General features: G+C 47.5%; 1 protein-coding gene and 1 non-coding gene across 5 annotated transcripts in view; one reads left to right on the top strand and one right to left on the bottom strand.

Annotated features, from left to right (window-relative positions):
- Positions 1-20,076, top strand: part of NTRK3 (neurotrophic receptor tyrosine kinase 3) — a 358,581-nt gene that overhangs the window by 293,758 nt on the left and 44,747 nt on the right. For all 4 annotated transcript variants that reach the window (XM_063089452.1, XM_063089451.1, XM_063089450.1 and 1 more), the window contains 3 exons: positions 8,461-8,591; positions 15,908-16,080; positions 19,569-19,812. In XM_063089452.1, the coding sequence (XP_062945522.1) occupies positions 8,461-8,591; positions 15,908-16,080; positions 19,569-19,812 (548 nt within the window). The remainder of the gene's footprint in view (positions 1-8,460; positions 8,592-15,907; positions 16,081-19,568; positions 19,813-20,076) is intronic.
- Positions 11,558-11,693, bottom strand: LOC134374449 (small Cajal body-specific RNA 21). The gene has a single exon (XR_010023294.1). It is a non-coding gene; the product is annotated as a small Cajal body-specific RNA 21 (non-coding RNA).

The raw sequence follows: 20,076 nt of genomic DNA, 5'->3' as shown, positions 1-20,076 counted from the left end.
AGTTAGAGGCCAGATATGAGAAGCCAAGGCAGCCTCCCTGGGCAGCTGCTGGAGGAGAAGGGACTCTGGGGAGATGAGAGGAGAAATGTGCCCCTTGTATGGGCATTTTAAGTGAAGGTTTGTCATCATCGAGTTGAAAAGGAAACATCCAGGACAGAAGAGGGGAAGTAAACAGGGAGCCAGGCAAGTTGTTGGAGGGACAGATTCTCAGTCAGAGCCTGAGATTCATCTTTCAGCACCTAACTTCTCAATTCCAGATGGCTTTCCTTAGGGAGTTTTTTTGCTCTTTACTCTTGGCTCGAGCAGTCAATGCTTAATGAGAGCCAGAGAGGTCCTCTCGCCATGGGAAGGGCCAAGGAGACGTGGAGATAGAGGAGGTGGGTATGAGAGGGCAGGCGTGGTGTGCTTAGGGAGGCTGATGTCAGGAGCCTGTGAAGTCAGTTTATATCTGAGCTCACCGCGGTCAAGCTCAGGGGTAGCACCTGGAGCAGGGACGCATCTAACATAAACCTCACTCTGAACTTCGTGTGTCGGGAAACGTGAGCTGGAAATTGCCCCAGAACAGACAGTCCTCTGCTGATCCTCTCACTTCACTGCTGCCAGAAACAGCAGTGTGTCTTATTTATTTATTCATCTTGGTGGGAACATGGTGTCTTGGTGTCCTAGGCCCCTACCTCTAGCCTGAGGGTGCACACGTGCCCTACAATAGGACCTAGTGTTCATTGACCTCTATGAGATGCACACCGTGGGGACACCTTGTTTAGAAGTCTGAGGAGCTAGAGACTGAAGGTTAGCATGCAGGTCCCACAACTCTCCTGATTCAGTACAATTTTGGTTCCTTGGGTCTGACTTGGAGCCAGAACATAAATAAGTCTGCTCTTTGGGATTTCTTGGATTCTTTCCCATTCTCACTCATCTTTCCTTTTTTTACTACTCCCCCAGCTTCCCTTCTTCCTCCCTCTTTGTAGTGTTCTCCCTGCTAAAGTCTCTAGCAGTCCTTCAGAAGGAGTTTTAATGTATTCATTTATTCACCAAATATTTAGTGAGTACCTACTATGTGTTAGGCTCTGTGCTAGGCCCAGTCTATGAACTCGAGTAACGCATGACACTGGCCTTGTGACTTGAGCAGCTGCCAGCACCCTTCAGAGTCTCTTTGCAAAGACACCAAACTCTGAAAAGTATGTGGGAGGGAAGCCCCCATCAGCTGAGAGGAGACGTTGGGGTGGGACATGGGCTGGCCAGCAGAAAGATCGAGGTTCTTGGATAAACAATCCTGAGCCAGCCTCACCCCAAGGCAGCAACAGCAACAAATGGTGTTGGTGTTCATTCAACCTGATCCATTCCTGTGTCATTGTTACCCCATTGGGTTAGTAATTTTAAATTCCAGACCTCTGAGAAGAATTCTGCAGAGTTCTTCTGCTGGCTCTCCAGCTTTCAAAATGTCTTTTCTTATGGAGGTCCTTGACATGAACCCAGGAGATTTTCTTTTTTTCCTAGTCTGTAAGTCATCCAGGTATTGCTTTGCAAGAGCGGTTATTTGAGTATTTCAGCCATGCTGTGCTCTGCTGTCTAGGTGGAGGACTGGCTGTGTTGGCTGCAGATCATTACAAAGGGTCTGTAGCTAGCCAGGGGACATGCTCACCTGGTCATGCTCTCATGGAATATCACAGGGGAGATGAACTCCACCTGCCTTGCCACTCATAGCCATGGGGCAAGACACAGCCAGTGGGGCCAGGAGACAGGGAGAGGGCAGGTCTGTGATGGCAGTCAGACGTTCCTACCACTAGCTAAGGCAGGGGTCCTGCCCCCTCGGTGGTGTCCTTCCCCATCAGAGGTTCAGAGCGGGCCCTCTATCTCCTTCCTGCCACTTCAAAAACCCACAATTGGAGTTCTGGGAATGTTATTCTTTTTCATTTAAAAGACATTCCATTTCATGAGTAATTAAATGTGTGGTATTGAACTAATGTTTTCTTCTGAGCCTTTTTGGCAGCCTGAAACCCTAGGGTCTGGTTAGTGCAAAGAAAACACATGCTTCTCAGAGATTCCCCCTTCCTCTCCCTGTTCCCTCTTCCTCCAAGATTCCTGCCAAGAATCTCCCTCCTTCTTCATACACACAGTTGCCCTCAGGACTCCTCTTATAATGGGGAAACCCCCGAGGCTGTGGAGACTCTTTGCTCTTTGGTGGGGTGGTGGGGTCTTGGATTTCCACCTTCTGGTGCCATCCTCATTTCCAAAAGGCATCCTGACTGCTCACATTGAGTTCAGGTGGTGACGACCAAGGGTGACAAGAACAGGGTCCACGATGAAGTGACTCTCTTTCTCTATAGATGTTACTGGTTTCCACCATGTACTGAGGCCAGTTCAAGAAGCAGAGCCCCTCTCTGGAGGAGGAGTTGCAGAGGCAGGGGGCTGTCATGACCAAAGAATGGCGAGGTGGCCCAGTCTGCCCATACTAGACTTTAGAGTCCAACGGGCAGCCTCTAACAGCTGGGGGACGTTGGGCAAATTACTTCATCACCTTGAGCTTCAGCTTCCTCATCTGCAGCACTGGAGTAGCAACATGGGTTTAGAGATTTGTAAAGATGAATAAGACATTGTGTGTGGAGTGCTTAGCCTTGGTACCTGGCTCAGGGTAAATGCCCAGTTGATGGTAGTTATGTTTGTTATTGATAAGGACACAAGGGGAAAACAATGAACCAAAAGAAACAAGATCAGAGTGGGATGGAGTCCATGAGGGAAAGATCTGAGAGGGCTCAGCACTGATGCCTGGAATCGGTTAGGAACTGGGTACTCACATGGGCCAGGGAAGAAGAGGAGACAGGATGATTAGGAGCACCCACCAGGGGACAGCCCTAGGACTGCTCTGGGGGCCTGTTCCTGGCACTTCTGAGCCTCGTAGCCACAGTCTTCAGAGAAGGACCATCTCAGCACTGTCCACATGCAGGGCCCCCAGGACAATAATTGGCCAAAGCATGAGGTGGCAAATTAATTCTGTGAAGACATTAAGGGTCTGTCTGAGGGAGCACACTCACTTATGGGGACTGAGTTTGCAGCTTAACACACAGCAGAGTCAGGATCGCCATTATTTATAACCACCGACCCCAGGAAATCTGTTTTTTCTCTACTGATCAATACTAATCTTGGGTAGGTGGCTGTCTCTGCCTTTTGATGTCTTTATTCCATTGTCTGACCAACCTCCTCCCACAAACTATTTCGGACTCTGAAGAAAGAGGGGGTTGCATATTGGGGTGGCAGTTTTGGACAGACTTCTGGTGACCCCTGAGTCAGTACTGTCTCACGCCTGAGCAACCTCATGCCATTTTATCTTTGCAGAAAATCGCTATCCATCTCCAAGTTTCTTTCCAAGACAATATGTTGTTAAGCTTTTTTGTTAAAATGAAATGCTTACAGATAGGAAAGAAACACATTTTTTACACGTCTGTTATGTTTCAGATATTTTTTATTATCTCTACTATCTAAAAATTTTAAATCTGTCTTCTTAACAGTTCTGCCGAGTTGTTATTTGTGTCCCCACTCTACAGATAAGGACCTAGAGGCTTGGAGGGGATAGGATACAATTAGTAAGTGGCAGGATCAAGATTCCAAGTCAGATCTGTTTTTCCCCAAAGTCTTCACTCTTTCAGTAGTGCCTTTTTTGGTGAGTTTTTAGTTCCTTCTTCATCCCTGGTCAGTAAGGCTGGGTAGTTTATACGTGCCACCCTCCCTTGCCCCATATTTTCAGAACAGAGAGGTGAAACTGACAGTAGTCACCTCTGTGTCCAGCTATGTCAGTGTATACAGTGGTTCTATGATTGTTTCCTCATTTCTGCCCAGATAAGGCAGCCCAGGTGAGCACAGGCAAGATGAGGGATAACCCCAGCCTGCCCACTGAGCTCTTAGGGCTCTGAGGTCTTCTGTACAGAGGTGCCCAGTGGCCTCACTGGTTTAGAGATTTTGCTCTAGGTCAAGCTTGCTGAAGACCTGGAAGACCTCCCAGAAATGAATCCCACACATATGGGATAGTTATCTTGGTCCCCACTACAGAGGAAGAATTCTTGGAGCAGTAGCTGAAACACAGAAATCTTCTTTCTGTGTTTGTGCTGGATGAGCCTGTTGTCCTGTGGGAAGGAGAAGATCTACAGGTGGCTTCCTCTGGTGGAGCCCAGTTGGTGGCTGTCTTACAAAAAGGAGATAGGGAAGAGCCAGGCCAGAAGGTCCCAGAAATGCTTTTCGTTTCCCCAAAATCTCTTCCCATGATATGCCAGCCCTCTGCTTTCTCCAGCAGCCCCTTCCCTGCTGGAGATTGGGAGGTCTTCCCACGGCCTGGGCTGTGTACACCCCTCTCTCCCCCACCCCTTCCAATGTCCCGACGTCTGAGCCTTATGACCCAGACTCGGCTGGGCCAGCCAGCCAGGCAGTAAAAGGAGATTGATGCCCTCTCTGCCTAGGAAAATCTATCACTTTTTGGCATGTGGGTCAGATGGCTTCACCAGAGGCAGCTCTGAGCAGCACTGTGCGAGCTAAAAATAAGCCCAAGGAGGGACTCAAATAGATGTGTGGACGTCAGAAATGAAACGGCTCACTCCAGTCATTCCCAAGGGCCTGAGCAGAGCCTTTTCCTCCCACACTCTTCCTCTATCCACACGCTCCTCCCCAGTTTTGTCTACTGTGAACTGCCTCCAGTGGGGAGCTCCTGCCCTTTCCCTGGGGAAGAAGCCTCCAGGGGGAAGCTCCTGCCATTTCCCTTGGGAAAATGCTGTAGTAAAGTCCCAGGATGAGCAGGGTAAGAGAAAATTGGGCAGAATGAAAGGCGGCAGAAGTTGGGGAGAGTTCAGCATCTGTGGACCAGATCATTTTGGTGGCCATAAAGTCAGGGGAGACAGAGTAAAGGCAGCCTAACGTAAAGAAAAGAACACAGGCTTGGGGGTCATAAAAACAAGGGAGAGTTCTTCCTTGTTGGCCATATTTCACCTCTGAGAGTTTGGAAAGTTTCCCCTTTGTTTTCTTATCCGTGAAAGGGGTACAATAGCACTTATCTCTCAGGGTTATTATGGGAATCAACTGTTCAACATAGTAAGATTGGGTGCAGATTAATTCCCTTTGCTGTACTTCCTTCTTTGTAGGTTGAGGGAAAGAAATTGTCCAGATGGTATTTTGGAGTCTAGAGTCTTGTTGGTATACGGGGTTGTCCACATGGAAGTGATTTGCCTTATGTGTTTGGCCTAAACCCAGCAGCTCTCTGCCAAAGCTCCCTGGTTACCTTGTCGAGCGTCTTATCCTCATGGCTGGGAACAAGTCCTCTCCTGGGGGAAAATTTATGGTGGAGTCTGTTTTCATTTCTCATTCCTTCTTCTGCCCCTTCCCAACTCTCACCACACCACCCATGGCTAAGCTCAGGTATTGGTCTCAAAACACCTTCACCCTGAAGACAACTAGAGTGAGCCAAGTTTATTTTATTCCAAGCCACTGGGTATTTCCATGTCCCTGAACAAGACTGTCCTAGTCTGGTTTTTGTTACATACAACAGAATACCAGAAACTGGGAAATTTATAAAGAAAATAAATTTATTTCTTACAGTTTAGAGCCTGGGAAGTCCAAGGTCAAGTGGGAGCCTCTGCTAAGGGTCTCCTGGTGGGGACTCTCTGTAGAGTCCCAAGAAGGCTGGCGCAGGGCATCACACAGTGAGGGGGCAAGAGGCTAGCTCAGACCTTCCTTCCTCTTCTCATGAAGCCACCAGTTCCACTCCCAAGATAACCCATTAATCCATTAGTGGATTAATTCATGGTCCAATCAACTCCCAAAGGCCCCACCTTGGGATTAAGCTTCAACACGAGTTTTGGAAGAGACACTCCAAGCATAGCAAGGATCCATTTGCAGATTTGGGAAGGACACTTTGGCCTGTGGAAGGCTTCTGCTCAGCCCTTTTCATGCTTGCAGAGAGCAAATGAGTTTCCAGTAATGTGGTCCCCTGCTTTCTGCCACCATCAAGGCCTGCAGGTGTCAAAGCTCCCCGCCTCCAGCAGCTGGGGGTTTGCAGCTGCTGCCAGGCTCTTAGCTCTTGGGATGTGGAGGAAAGATTAAGAAACCACTCCCTGTATGCTGCTCCCACTTGGCTTGTCTGAGTCAGGGCCTGTGATTTTTGCTGCTGAGGGAGGGAGAGGAGAAGGAAGGGCTCCAAGACCTGACCCAGGCACAGCTGCTGAAAAACAGAGGCCTGCTCTCTGTAAACCTCTTTTCTTATTTTGCATTCACTGTAGTTGAGAGTGAGACCTCTGAGGGGAGCCAGTGAGGTCACCCAGCTCAGAGTTGGACTTAGGGATTCAGGAAAATATACAATATAGCTTTGCCTTTACAGAGATGTTTCCAGAACATGAGAAGGCAAGAGAGGCAAGATCTCCATTGCATGGATGGGCAGTTGAGGCTCTGGGAGGGGATGTGAATCAGCCTAGGTCAGAAGTTCAGGACTCCTGACCTCCTCCTGGTTTTCTGGAAGTGAGGCATGACTAAACTATTTGTGGGAAAGCTGCAAAGGTGGACATCTTTCTTTAGCTGGCTAATTCCTCACCCCACCCAAGAAGTCCTGTTCCAGTGGTTCTCAAAATGTGTTTCCTAGATCTGCATGTCAACATCAGGTTGAACTTAGAAATGCATAGCCTCAGGCTCCAAACTGGACCTATTTACTGAATTAGAATCTCTGGGGGAGGAGTCCAACAACCTGCTTTAACAAGCCTCTAGGTGATTCTGATGTATGCTCAAGTTTGAGAACCACTCTCCTATCGCAAGGCAGAGGGAGGATGGGATTAGGCTGGGGTCTGGGGCAAAGCGGGGCTCTTCCCCAGTGACTTAGGTACTCTGGCATGTCCTTATGCTCTAGATTTCATGCCCATCTCAGCCACCAGGTGGGGACTCCTGACCTGGCCTTCGTTTCCCCTTCTTGAAAAATAGTATCAGTAATGATGAACATACCAAAATACAACCTATGTTTCAGAGGACTTAAAAGTTTGCAAACTCTAGCTTGGGTAATAGGTAAGTACAACTTGCATTATCCCCCTGGACCCATTTTACAGATGAACAATCTGACACCTGAGATGGTTTGTGAGATGTCAAGTCCTTCAAGGATCCAGGTCTTGAACCCATTCTGGCTTTCCATTCCTTATGAATTGAATCCCTGCATGTTCAGAGGCATGGGCTTGGTGCGGTGCAGCTGCCATTACCAGACCCAGCTCCATTCCTGGGATTGTGCCAGCACATCACCTTGCAGGAGCCCATGTGTCATCACTAGTCACCTGGGAATGATTAGGCAGTGATGAGCAGATGGCCTCCCGAGAGGTCCTGACCTCCCATTCTTTCTCAGTGGGAGACTCATTAGCCTTCCTCTGTAAGGCCAACAAATACCATTCCTTGGAGGCTGGAAAATAGAGACAGAGGGTGTGAAGAAGGGAACCGACTTCTAATCCTTTGTTGTAAAGACTGGGGCATAGCCCTGCAGCAAGTGGCAGCCACATCACGGCCCTGTGGGTGGTGAGGAGCCGCCACCAGCCACTAAGCTACTTGCCTGCAAGTCTGTCTTTCTGAGGAGGAGAGAATAATGGTCTGTAAATGCATCCTCCCACAAAGCCTTGCCAGGTGAATCATCTGGGATACTGTGGGGATACCAAGACCTCTGATAGGAAAACAGAAATGATTTGTGTAGTCTATTCTGAAAGGAATCCTCAAACCACCTTAAACACTAACCCAAGCCAGCACTGTCCCTGTCACGTCTCCTCACTCATGGGGACAGTCTGCCAAGGTCTTCGATCTTCAGCTTTCATTTTTTGACAAGGTCATTTGAAACAATCCTCTTTGCTGGCTCCGCAATGCTCTTCATAATGTTAATTCAGGTATTTAATGGGCTTCTGTCTGTTCAACAATTAACGTAAAGGTCAGTGAGTAATCTCGGCTCGCTCCTTTCATCACCAGCCCACTGCCTGTACAACTCCTTTGTAGCATTCTTTCCAAATAGGTGGGAGGGCTGAGGTCACAGCTCTGCTTTCTCCTGGCAGACAGAATTTAATTAGATTGTGAAATTAGCAGAGGCAGTGGCAACCCTTCTCTCTGCACAGACCCTCTATCTGGGGGAGTCTCTAAACTTGCCTTTCGAGGCATTATTGGTCTTTCACTCTCTTAGAGGAGAAGGATTGGCCAAGTAGAGCTTTCCCCCAAATCATTTTAGCTACCAGTTAGCAGTCTCTGTCACAAACCAGGCACTGTGCTGGGGCATTACAGTCATTATGTTACAACGAGAGCTTGTGTGTGCGTGCGTGTGCGTGTGTGTGTGTGTGTGTGTGTGTGTCTTTAGTTTGTCCCAGGCACTGGGCCAAGGTCGTTTTAAGGATTATCTCATTTAAGCTTCACAACAAGCTGCCAAACGCAGACCATGCTGAGGACTGACTTTGCTGGCCTCTCTGTCCCCTCCTACAGATGTGCAGCACATTAAGAGGAGGGACATCGTGTTGAAGCGAGAACTGGGTGAGGGAGCCTTTGGGAAGGTCTTCCTGGCTGAGTGCTACAACCTCAGCCCGACCAAGGACAAGATGCTGGTGGCAGTGAAGGTAAATCCCAGAGGTGTGTGGGCACCAGGGAAACGCTGGCTGAGGACCTGGGAGGGGGTGGGGGAGGCCCACACCATTCAAGAAGATGCTGCTAAGTTGGCTTTCTCAGATGCAATCAGGGGATCTTGCTTCAAAGTCAGTGAAGCTTCCTTTGGACTGAAACCGACTTCCTTTGGCTTTGGAGGTCAAGAACTGGGACACTTAAAAGGGCTGTGCCTGGGGAACAAGTTATGCCTGTGAAAGGCCCTGGAATGATCCCTGTCCAAGGGCCTTTCCTTCACCCTCCTCAGTGGCTCTTCAGGATGTGCTGTCTGTGCCTGGAAACTCACTCAGCCATTTCTCAGTGGTAGAGCTGGATGAAGGGTGGGCTGCTCAAAAAGGGCCTGGACAGCTGCTGCTCAGGGTCATAGGACATCACTGGGAATAGAAGGAGATGAAATGGGTGTGCGAGGGGTCAGGTATTTAGCAACAGGAGAATAGTGAGTGCAGTGGAAGAATTTTTTAGATACCTCCCAAGGGATCCTGGTTCAGATCCCAAGACCAGTAGGTCTGAGAGTCGCTTCCTCTTGGTTGCTGCTGGATGGTCATTAACCACAGGGCGCTTTTGTGTCCTGAAGCCACTCAGCAGATTTGCAGCTGGCTGGGGTTGAGTTGCTTTGGGCAGTGCACAACTTTACTGTAAGCCAGCATTGGACAAATCTTTGAGCATGGTTGACACCAACAAGAGTCTGGTAGCCTCGCTGAGTCTGGAGTGTGGAGCAGCCTCCTTGGGTGCAGAAATTTCTGAGACCAGCGTGGAGTTTGCATGGTGTTCTGGAATGTGGGCTGGAGCGAAGAGACAAGAGTGAGAGAGACAACCTTCCATTAGGACACTCACCTGGACCTCAAAAGGGTGCCATTCTTAGTATTGAGGGGTCTGACCAAGCCTCAGTTATGAAGGCAATTTCATGTTTCTGTGACTTTTAGCCCTCTGTATTTATAACCTTGTGTATCTACAGATTGTTTCTGTCCACAGAGGACAAGTGACCTCCATGGAGGCAGGCAGTGCAGTGCAGGGTATAGGCACAGCGCAGGGATCAGAGGGACTGGGTGTGAATCCCAGCCCCACCACCAGTTAGCTGTGTGACCATGTGCAGGACACTTACCCTCTTTGGGCCTCCATTTCCTTATCTTTATAATAGGAATTATAATCTCTGTTCCTTAGAATGTTGGTGACTAAATCATATAATGTGTGTAAAATCCTTAGGACAATGCTTGGGACATAGTAAATGATCAATAAAGAGCAGCTGCTATTTGTTTTTATCATCATTTTTATCAATGTTGATATTATTGAGTGAGCTTAGACACCTCACAAATGACCTGCCAAGCTTGCATTGATGATCTAGAATAGGGGTCACCAAAAGTTTTCTCTAAAGGGCCAGATAGGAAATACTTTAGGCTTTGAGAGTCATGTTCTCCCTTGCAACTACTCATCTCTGCCTGTGTACTGGAAAAGTAGCACAAACAGTACATTAACTAATGAGGGTGGCTGTTTTCCAATACAACTTTTTATAAAAACAGGTGTAGTTTGCCAACCTCTGCTCTAGAAAATAAGGAACTAGACTATTGCCCCCTAAAAGTCTAGTGATTACTGTTGCTGGACATCCTGTGAATAAACTTGCTTGGTGTGTTTCTGTGAACATGGGCTGGTCAGATAAACTTGGACCAAGGATATAAAAAGATTTCTAATTATATCCCTAAACTCAGAATCTGTACTACCCTGGCACTTTTAATTTATAGGATGACACTGACTCACTGGATGTTCCGTCATCCATCCAGGGACTGCTCAACGAGCTGCAGCTTGTTGCACTTTGAGCAGGAAATGAAATGACAGCCGAAAACTCTGCGTTATTTCTCCGAGTGGTCTGGCGTTAAGAGGCAGAACCCAGATTGGGTAACACAGGAAATGCGTTTCTGTTTTTATCTTTTTAAATGGGTTTCCTTCTCCCCTTGGGTCTGGAAAATCGAGGAGATGAATGCTCTGTGATTTTACACCATTTGCCACACAATGGATCTGCCCGGCGATCAGCCCTGGAGATGATGCCCACCTCCTCCAGAGGACATCTGAGCAGTGGCGTGTCCGGCTCCCTGTCCCTTTAGATTTACTCCTTTTTGCAGGCTCCTTCCTCTGAGTTTGTTCTGATGTTGATGCAGGGTAATTTTGTTCTTCTAGAGAACACCTACAAGTATATCCCAAGATTAGGCTTTTTCAAAATTGTGGTTTTAAATCAATTGGCAAGATTTTTTTGCCCAGCAGTTGCTATAATGGAAACGAAGGAGCAGAAATCTCAGCTTCCATTGTTACGGTGCTTGCAGCCTACTGGGGAGACAAGATGAAGACCCGTGAAGGAGACAGGGAGCAGGACAAGACAGTGTGTGATCTGCACGCGTGCATAGTACAAGCGCGACGTTAAAATAATGTGACTCATGAGATTGTTTAATCGGTGGTGCCGCTTTTAAATAGTCATTTGACAAAAAATACAGTTACACAGCGTTCGCACCCAGACAGCCCCTTCCTTCATGGATGAGGAGATGAGGGGCCTCTCACTGCTTTTCCTGTTTTCCTTTTTCTCTGTCATTCATGCTCTGGCCTGCGTGAACCTCAGTGCTTTCCAATTCATAAATTCTTTCTGTGGTTTTATCTGGTCTAGAGTTTTTCCTGTCTATGGAGTTTTTGTTTTAACATCAATAACCATATATTTTATTTTCAAGATATCTAATTGGTTCTTAATTTTATTGTTATTTTAATTTTATTTCTCCCTGTTCTTGCTGTATATCTTCTTGGTTTTTTTTTTTTTAAAGATAATTATTATTTCTTTGCTCTCTTTGAGCATTTACTTATTTTTAAATCTTTATCAGCCTGTTCCTGGAAAATCTGTTTATCTGCAGGAAATTCACGCTCTGGTTATTGATACTTTTAGTCATATGGATGTGAGGCTAGGACTGCCCGGGTGAGGCTCCCTGCTTAAATGCCTCTGCCCTGGGGACTCCTGGCCCACGTACTCTAGTCTGGGCTGAGGGGAGGTGGAGTAGGCTGAGCCCACCTCCCAGGAAACTGAGCCAGGTAAGTTACTTTAAATTGGAGCAGAAATTTAAAACGTTTGTGAAACAATCTGAGTGCAAAATATCAGGATTTTTCTCTTTTTTGCAATTTTATATAGCTTTTTCTTCTACTTTTAACAGTATATTTAACCACTGACCTTTAGCAAGTCTTTCAAAAGCATTCATTCTAGGTTCTGTAAAAGCTTCCCACTCTCTACTCATTGGTTTCCATAGCATTTTGTTACATTAAGTTATAACATGAACAGATTTAACTGTTATGAATGAATTCGGGAACAATCACAGTTGACTCTTGGTAAGCCCCTCGCTGGGACAGAAGTATCTCTCTGGGTATCCAAACAGCAGTGAGTATGCAGGGTCTCAATGGTGCCAGTCAGTATGTTTTGCAGAGATAATGACAGTGCCAGCTAATATGGCCAGTCATGTAGATGTGGCTTAGTTGAGAGCTTTTCTGACCAAAGGAACAGCAAGTGCAAAGGCTCTGAGGCAAATAGAAGCTTGGAGGATACAAGGGACAGAAAGGCCACTGAGATTAAAGTGCAATGAGTGAGGGGAGGAGGGTGTGGAAGGAGAGATGGCAGAGAGAGATGGGTAGACCAGACATTTAGAGTTCATGACTGCGTTAAGTTTAGATTTTATCCCAAAACGACTAGGAAACCAATGGCCAATTTTGAGCCAGGGACACAGATGAGAAAGGGGTACTGTGCATGTGATAACTACTCATCCTACCCCCTGGTAAAGTTGTTTGGGAATCTCACCAAGAGGAAGTGAGAGTGGATTTTGTGGGACTAAAGGAAAGGCGATTTTCATAATTGAAAGAGGTTGATTGGTGTGTGTGTTTGAACATTTAGGAATGTGAATATCCCTGTGCGTATAATAAAATGGGTTTCAGGATATTAATGAAACCTGAAACTGAACATCCTCTGAAATATCTCTCCCCAACAAAAGAAAAGTGGAAAACTGCAGAACCTGTGGGCTGGTCAAGATGAAGATGTGAATGACTCCGAAGGAGCTGGGAGCTGTTGATAAGTTTGTGCTCACTCTTGCCACCTAGCCTGCTTCCCTCCTGTCACTGATGGAACAGCTCAGCTGAAAGCCTCCTGCAGGGCAGGGGGTGGGTATGAGACCTGATGCACATAGAAGGGAAGATCAGAAAGGCGAATCTTCTGCACTTTGGAAGAACAGAGGGCAGGCAAACTCCAGATCTCCTCTTTGTCCTGTAGATACTGCTCCAAACGCCTAGCCAGGAGTCTCCCCAGCTTCAAGATCCATCTCCCTGCAGCAACAGTTGGTGGCTGTGATAAACAACATTTCTGTCCCCTGCCACTGACTGGTGACCCATTTTGAAATTTCCCAGCTATGATGAAGAAATGAGATGTGGACCCCACTGAGAGGGGCGAGAGAGTCTTTGGTCCAATTTCTCTCCTCATTATTCTCCTGTCATCTCTGTCCCAATTGCATGAATCCTTGGGGATTAGGGCCACTTGCAGGTCTGGTCCCCAGGGGCCACACCCCTCTCTTCACTGGTTATATAAGAGCTTCAGGTCTGACCCAGGAGCTGGAAACCCCACTGTGAAGGCAGAGAAAAGGGGTGTGGGAGACCAAAAGGGACAGCAGTTGCTTTGTGCCTCATCTCCCAGATGAGGAACTTGTATCTGCCTCACCGTGCAGGGTGCCAGCCTGGGGATGCTGGCCCATACGGCTGAGAGCCGAGAACGGAAATGTCCCATGGCTGCCATTGGTGTCCAGGCTGTGGGAGAGAATGATTTAAAGAGATGGAGAGAGGCCATTTGGCTGGCCCCAAATTTGATCTGCTTTTCCCTCTCATAAATCCAGCCTTCGCATAAATCTTTATATTCTCTTATCCCACCCATAATGCACCTATTTATTTATTTTTTTGTCGTTGTCTTCTCCATGAAAATAAATAAATCACTCTCTGTCATCCTGTACCGACGCCCCAGCCCATGCAGCTCAGGGTTGCTGTCAGGAGCTGGGTCACCAGGAGAGGCTCTCTCACCATGACTCTCTGACTTCGCAAATGTCTTTCTTCTGGCTGTAGTGTCCACCTACAGCCACTGACTGTTGCCACAAGGAGATGGGTCTTGCTGAGGGGTCTTGAAATCCTTTACTATCAGGTAGCTTCCCAGAGCAAGCAGCCAGAACTGAAATGGAGCATGCATACGAGGGTACTTCAAAAAGCTTGTGGAAAGATTCATATTATCTTTTGATTCTATTTAATTCCCTCGTAGATTCAGGTCTGATAAAAACCAGTGATGGGCTGGTAAAATGGATCTCCTGCTTACTTCTGTCCTTGGCCTGCTCTACACGCAGGGCCTGGCCACTCTGCTGAGCCCTTTCCTCACTTTCTCCCTACACTTTCACACCTTCTCGCTCCCCTGCCCACCATTTGCTTGGGGGACATTCAAGTAGGTGTGCTAGGCAGGAAAGTATCCTGAGCTCCAAACCCAAGCTATGAGTTGTTGGATGATCTTTGGCAAGGCACTTCCCCAATCTGGACCTCAGTTTTCTCATCTGTGAAATGGGACAGTTACACTAGATAACTTTCAAAATTTTGTAAGTAGTAGAACAATTTAATCAAACACCTTTTTTTGCAAAATGTTCACATTTTAAAAAGAATAAAAGATGGTGCTGGTTGAAGTTAGGGTGTGGCTTGATAACAGGTTGAGAGACCACACCTCCCTTGATGGCCCTAGGAATATTGCTACTGAACTGTGGGGCACTGTGAAGCCCACCAGGACATGACTGAGGTCGAGTCTAACTCTAAGTTTCTTTCATTTAAGATGTGTGATTCCTAGACCGGCTTGGCCTGGGTTTCTCAAATGCCAGAAATGAGCAGGTGGGAGCAGATGATATCTAGGGCCCTTTTTGTGCTAAGAGTTCATCATCACTGATGTGCCCTAAGGACTGAGAGGTTTGATGGACACCCTAAAAACATCTGATTTTGCAGATTCACACTACTGGGGTGCTAGAAGACAAGGCAGCCCTGTAGATTTCAGCTAATGGGACTGCAGTGACAGAAGAAAGACCTGTGGCTAGGGAAGCCCTTCAGCTCTTGCATGATCTGCAGGGAAGGTCAGTTGGCCTGAGTAACCAGAAAAGGCTGGATGCCTGGCAGAGAGAATGCAAACCAACCTCTAGTCTGTCTAGACTTTCGCTCACCTGAGTATGAAGAGCACCTTTCACACTGACGTCCTCATTGCCTCGGGTTGTGTCTGTCCAGGTTACTAAAAGATGTCAGTTGAAATGAGGGGATGCTGGCAGGAGGGGCCCCTCCCCTTCTCAGAGCAGTGCCCATGCTGCCTGGCACTGCTGTGTCCCAGGCAAGGCCCACCTGAGTTCCCTGGGATGTGCTCCAAAGCTTCAGTTTTGGTCTCACAGTTCCCTTCCAGTCCTGGGAAGTTTTCATTTGTGACTTGTACCCTTCCTGGGTGTGTTAATCTTCCTGGGCCCTATGAGAAGTGGCCCATCTGTACTTCTTCCCAGACCTGGGCCTCCCACCCCCACAGAGGCTGAGTTGTGTGTTTGGATGGCTGCTAGATGCTCACCTTCCCATCCTGCATTGGGACTTTGGGTTATGTGGCCTGTTCCTGGGTACATCTATGGCTTCTGTCCATGAGCTACCATTCCTATAGCTGCTGCCCCATAGCCCCCCAATGCTGCCTCCAGACCCCAGTTAGGAGTACAGGAGTGCCTTCTAGAAAAGTGTTCGCTCTCCTCTGCAAACATGCAATTTTTCAGTCTAAAAACAAGGACTAGAAAGGACAAGGAGACTATCACATCTTCTGCCTGATTTCTGGGAGGCTATGAGCATGTGCTAACTTACAGAGCTAAAGCAATTGAGGCAGGGGTCTTCACACTGTTTATTTTAGCTGTGGGAAACCCCCAGACAGTGGTTTTTTGCCAGGCTTTCCATCTCCCAGCTCCTTCCCTCTGCCATTCACACTTATCTCTGAGGAAGCCCAGGACAATCACTGGCCAGCATGATATGTGGATTTCTCTTTCTACAGGGATCAAAATGCTCAGGAGGAAGGGATCAGGCCTTGCAGTTTTAATTTCTCTTCATTGTCTTTAAATTCCATTTGAGATCTTATTTATTGGGAACCCAGTCATGTGTGACACCAGGTTTCTTCCCAGGAGAAGAAAAGACAACCCCTGCACTCTAGTTGCTAAAAGCCCATGTCCTGCACTCTTTCCAGGCCCTGAAGGATCCCACCCTGGCTGCCCGGAAGGATTTCCAGAGGGAGGCCGAGCTGCTCACCAACCTGCAGCATGAGCACATTGTCAAGTTCTATGGGGTATGCGGCGACGGAGACCCCCTCATCATGGTCTTTGAGTACATGAAGCATGGAGATCTGAACAAGTTCCTCAGGTAAGCAAGAGCTACTGTCCCCCTGTCTCCCCAATCCCAGTCCGACCCAACATCTGGGGTTTTCTCTGGAGCCAGAAGCCATATGTCCACCTCTGAACAATGAAGTTGAGGATGTGAAGTGAGAAGCTCCCTTTTGTTTTCATCCATCATCTCCCCAACAGCTGGGGTCAGGCCTTTGCCCTGATTTCCAGCGGGAGAAGCTGAGGATGCTGTGACAAGTAGCCTGCACTCTTCTTCCTGATTGCAAGATGGACTGAGAAGAAGAGCAGGGTCTGAAATGGGTCCTAGGAGGAGCCCAAAGTGCCTGCCAGCCTATAACTCCACGATTTGGGGGCCACCTTTCCCTGATGTCACAAATAGCTTTCCCTCTTTGTGCCTTAAGTTTCTCACTTGCAAAGGGAGGCTAGTACCTTACACTCCTCCTGGAAACCTTCTTGCCAGATACTTTTTGATGATAAATAAGAAAGTGCAAGGTTACAAACTCATCAGGAGACAGAGATGCTTGAAATAAAGGAGGTCTATTTTCTTTGGATAGACTCTAGAACTGTGCTGTCCAGTATGATGGCCACATTTGGCTATTAGAACTTAGGTTTACATTCACTGAAATTAACTAACTTAAAAATTCAGTTTCTTGCTCACACTGGCCACATTTCACGTACTCAGTAGCTGCATATGGCTAGTGACTACCATATTGGGCAAAGCAGTCTAAAAGATTTCCCTCAATAGAAAGTTCTGTTGCAGAGCACTGATCTAGAAAGAATGGACTTGTTGTAAGAAGGGTTTCCCCAAGTCTGCAGCAAGATCATCTGGACTTTGAGAGGCTCTGGTAAGAGACTAGAACTTCAGCCAGAAGTTCTGGATAGAGTTGTAGGAGTGGATCTTCTTTCCCGAGAGAAGACAGTATCTCACACAAGAGCAGAGTTAGGACTTCTCTGCCTTCCACAGCTGCCACTTTCAAATAGTGCCCACATGTGGAGGAGGCAGCCATGTGTGAGGGTCTGTGGAATCCAGGGTTCCAGGAAGCAGGTTGAACACTCAGGTACTGTATACTTAGGATGTGTTCTCTGCCATAGCCACCATTTGAATCCCATTGAATTCCATGGCTGAGAGTGAAATTTCCAGAGTTCAAATGTAAATTATAGAAGGCTCTTGCCCACTCACCAAAGCTCACTCACCAAAAACCAATGAGCATCTCCTTGAAGTGAGACGTTCAATAGGGTGTTGTGTTTTGAGGGGGAAATGGAAAGAGTTGGTGCCAGGTAATGAAGTAGAGGAGTCTTTGTGGCTCTGCTTATAAGCCAGGTTCCAAAAAAATGGCCCTGGAAGAACTGAAAATATCTAGGATGTTCTAAGCCTCCTGAATCTGGATTCACATGAAATTGATTCCTTTCCTGGAGAACTCATCCTTAGCATAAGACAGACTTGTTTCACATCCTGGATTTGTCACATCGTAGTTACAACTGGAGCAAATTATTAAACCTTAATTTTATCTCCTAGAAAACATGACTATTAATAACTGCTTCATAGAGTTGTTGCTATGTGCATTAAATGATGATATATGTATAATGTCTAGACAAGTTTTGTATGTAGCTGGGTACTCAGACAGTGATAGCTGCTATCAATATCATTATTTTATGAGATCTGGGAACCAGGTTAGGTTCTAATTTAGGCAACACCCTTTCTCAATACTCAGGGTTGTTCTCTCCCTGTGCTTCCATTCCCCTGCTGTCAGAGGGGCTTTGCCTCATTTTTCATCAAACCCTCTTCATAGATTCAGCAGTATCTTCAGCCCCACCCAAGTGTCCGCAGCAGAGCTAAAGAGAACTCCTGGACACCTCTCTGAACCACTGTCATTCACAGTATAAGGGAAGAGGAAGAAAAGGTAGTAGAAGGGAGATAGAGAGTGAAGGTCTAGAGTAAAGGCAAGGGGTGAGAGAAGGAGAAGGTAAGAAGAAAAAGAAGAGCAGACCAAAGAAACAGAAAGGATGGTGAGATGAGGGGTGGTACCCTTCTTGAGGACAGCATGAGAGAGTCTCTGCAAATCAAGGTCCAGCAGTCTTTCCGGGGCATTTTTTTGCAACACAGTCTGAGTGTTAGCCTACACTCCTGATCAGATTCCCAGTAGATGCCATGAATCTGTCTTCCTAGGCTCTTCCAGTCAAGGGTGAGCTTCTGAGAATGCCCTGGTGCTGGAAGCTCTTAGCAACGGGCCACACCATCCCTTCCTGGGAGGTGGCTCCCTGGTTGCTTTGCAAACACAGCCTTTGTGACCCCCAGGCCAGCCCTGCCTGCTCTCACATCTCCAAGTGGGTGGTGTTCAGAGGCAGGCTGGAGTGCACTCTCCTGGTAGGCAGGCATGGGGGCTTGCCCTCTGACTGCCCTTCCCTGAGAGCCGAGGCAGCAGCTAGCCTTCCGAGGAGTGAGGTAGGGAGAGCCCAGTGGAGGTAATAAAACAAAAGTGTTCATATTTAACAGTGCCTTTCAGTGGAAATTGGAAAAGCAGTAAAACAGGCAGAGCCCTTGCTGTACACCAGGGCCCCCCAGCCCACAGCTTTATAAATAAGGGCCCTAGATGTGGGTCTGGCTCATTGGCTTTCTGGAGAAAAGAGTGAACACTGAAAGTGACTGATATGACAGGGCAAGGTGTTAGGATAACAAATCCGGGTCTTGATTGGGGATGGAGGTGGTGCTGGGGCTCTCCAGGCCTCTGCTTCAGAGTCGGAGGGGCTCTCCATCCAGCCCTGCTACCACCATAAGTGACCTAGTCCTAAGCAGTGTGGTGAGCACATTGAAGTGTGGACTCAAGAGCATCCTGCTGCTCCTCAGTGTGGACCGCTGGCCAGCAGCATCAGCACAGGAGCTTGTGGTAAATGCAAATGAATGAGCTCCACCTAGCCAATCAGAATGCAGGGGCAGAGCCTGGGGATCTGTTTCACAAACCCTCCTCCTTGTGCTGGGTTGGGAAGCTCTCCTTCACAGCCACCTGTTTGGTTTCACATTCTGCCTCCTGATTATCCATATGGCCATACTGAGACCTTAGGACTTTGGCCGAGTGATCTGGTAGTTTTGTGCCTCAATTTCTTTATTTCAAAATTAGGGTGAGAGGATTAATGTATTTAAAGCAATCAGAGCAGTGCTTGGCACAGAGTGAAGGCTATGTGAGAGCTAATTTTATTAATTACTCTATAATAGACTTCTAGTACCTGGGCAATCCTTGACTAACAGTAAGATATTAAAAAGAGGTTTTGTTTTGGTTCCATTTGAGCATGTGGTGCTGTCATCTCAGTTGGGCATCTCGTTGTGGAGTCTCACCCATGCCCTACTCACATAATGTAATTTTGGGTAGATGGAAATCAGCCATACTCAGGCTGGAAAGGGAAATTTCATTCATATCTGTGGGGCATTCCAGAGGACAGGGAACCAAGAAGGCCTTTGCCCTTGATCTCCTGAATTCTCTCTGCTTCCTCTCTTCTCCCTACCCCTTGCAGGGCCCATGGGCCGGATGCGATGATCCTTGTGGATGGGCAGCCACGCCAGGCTAAGGGAGAGCTAGGCCTCTCCCAAATGCTCCACATTGCCAGTCAGATTGCCTCAGGCATGGTCTATCTGGCCTCCCAGCACTTCGTGCACCGGGACCTGGCCACCAGGAACTGCCTGGTTGGAGCCAACCTGCTGGTGAAGATTGGAGACTTTGGCATGTCCAGGGACGTCTACAGCACCGATTACTACAGGGTAAGGCGACTTTCCCTGCTACAGGATTCAGCAGCAGAGCTTGCACCTTGCTTACATGTCTTTGTCATTGTCCATTAACCCTGTCACTCTGGCACACACACATATACACACCCATGCCCAGACATGCACTCGACAGTAGTCTCTTGCCACTCCTGCATCTTGACATACCTGTTTATTATTTTCTAGATACTCTTCCTTTCTTCTTGGAAACTTAACTGGACTGTACCTGTATATTACAATAACACAGGCTTTGTGTTTTTACTT

This window comes from Cynocephalus volans, chromosome 3 (assembly GCF_027409185.1).
Source record: "Cynocephalus volans isolate mCynVol1 chromosome 3, mCynVol1.pri, whole genome shotgun sequence".
Lineage (NCBI taxonomy): Eukaryota > Metazoa > Chordata > Mammalia > Dermoptera > Cynocephalidae > Cynocephalus > Cynocephalus volans.
The sequence above is the reverse complement of the archived record's forward strand: the minus strand, read 5'-3'. Positions and strand labels throughout refer to the sequence as shown.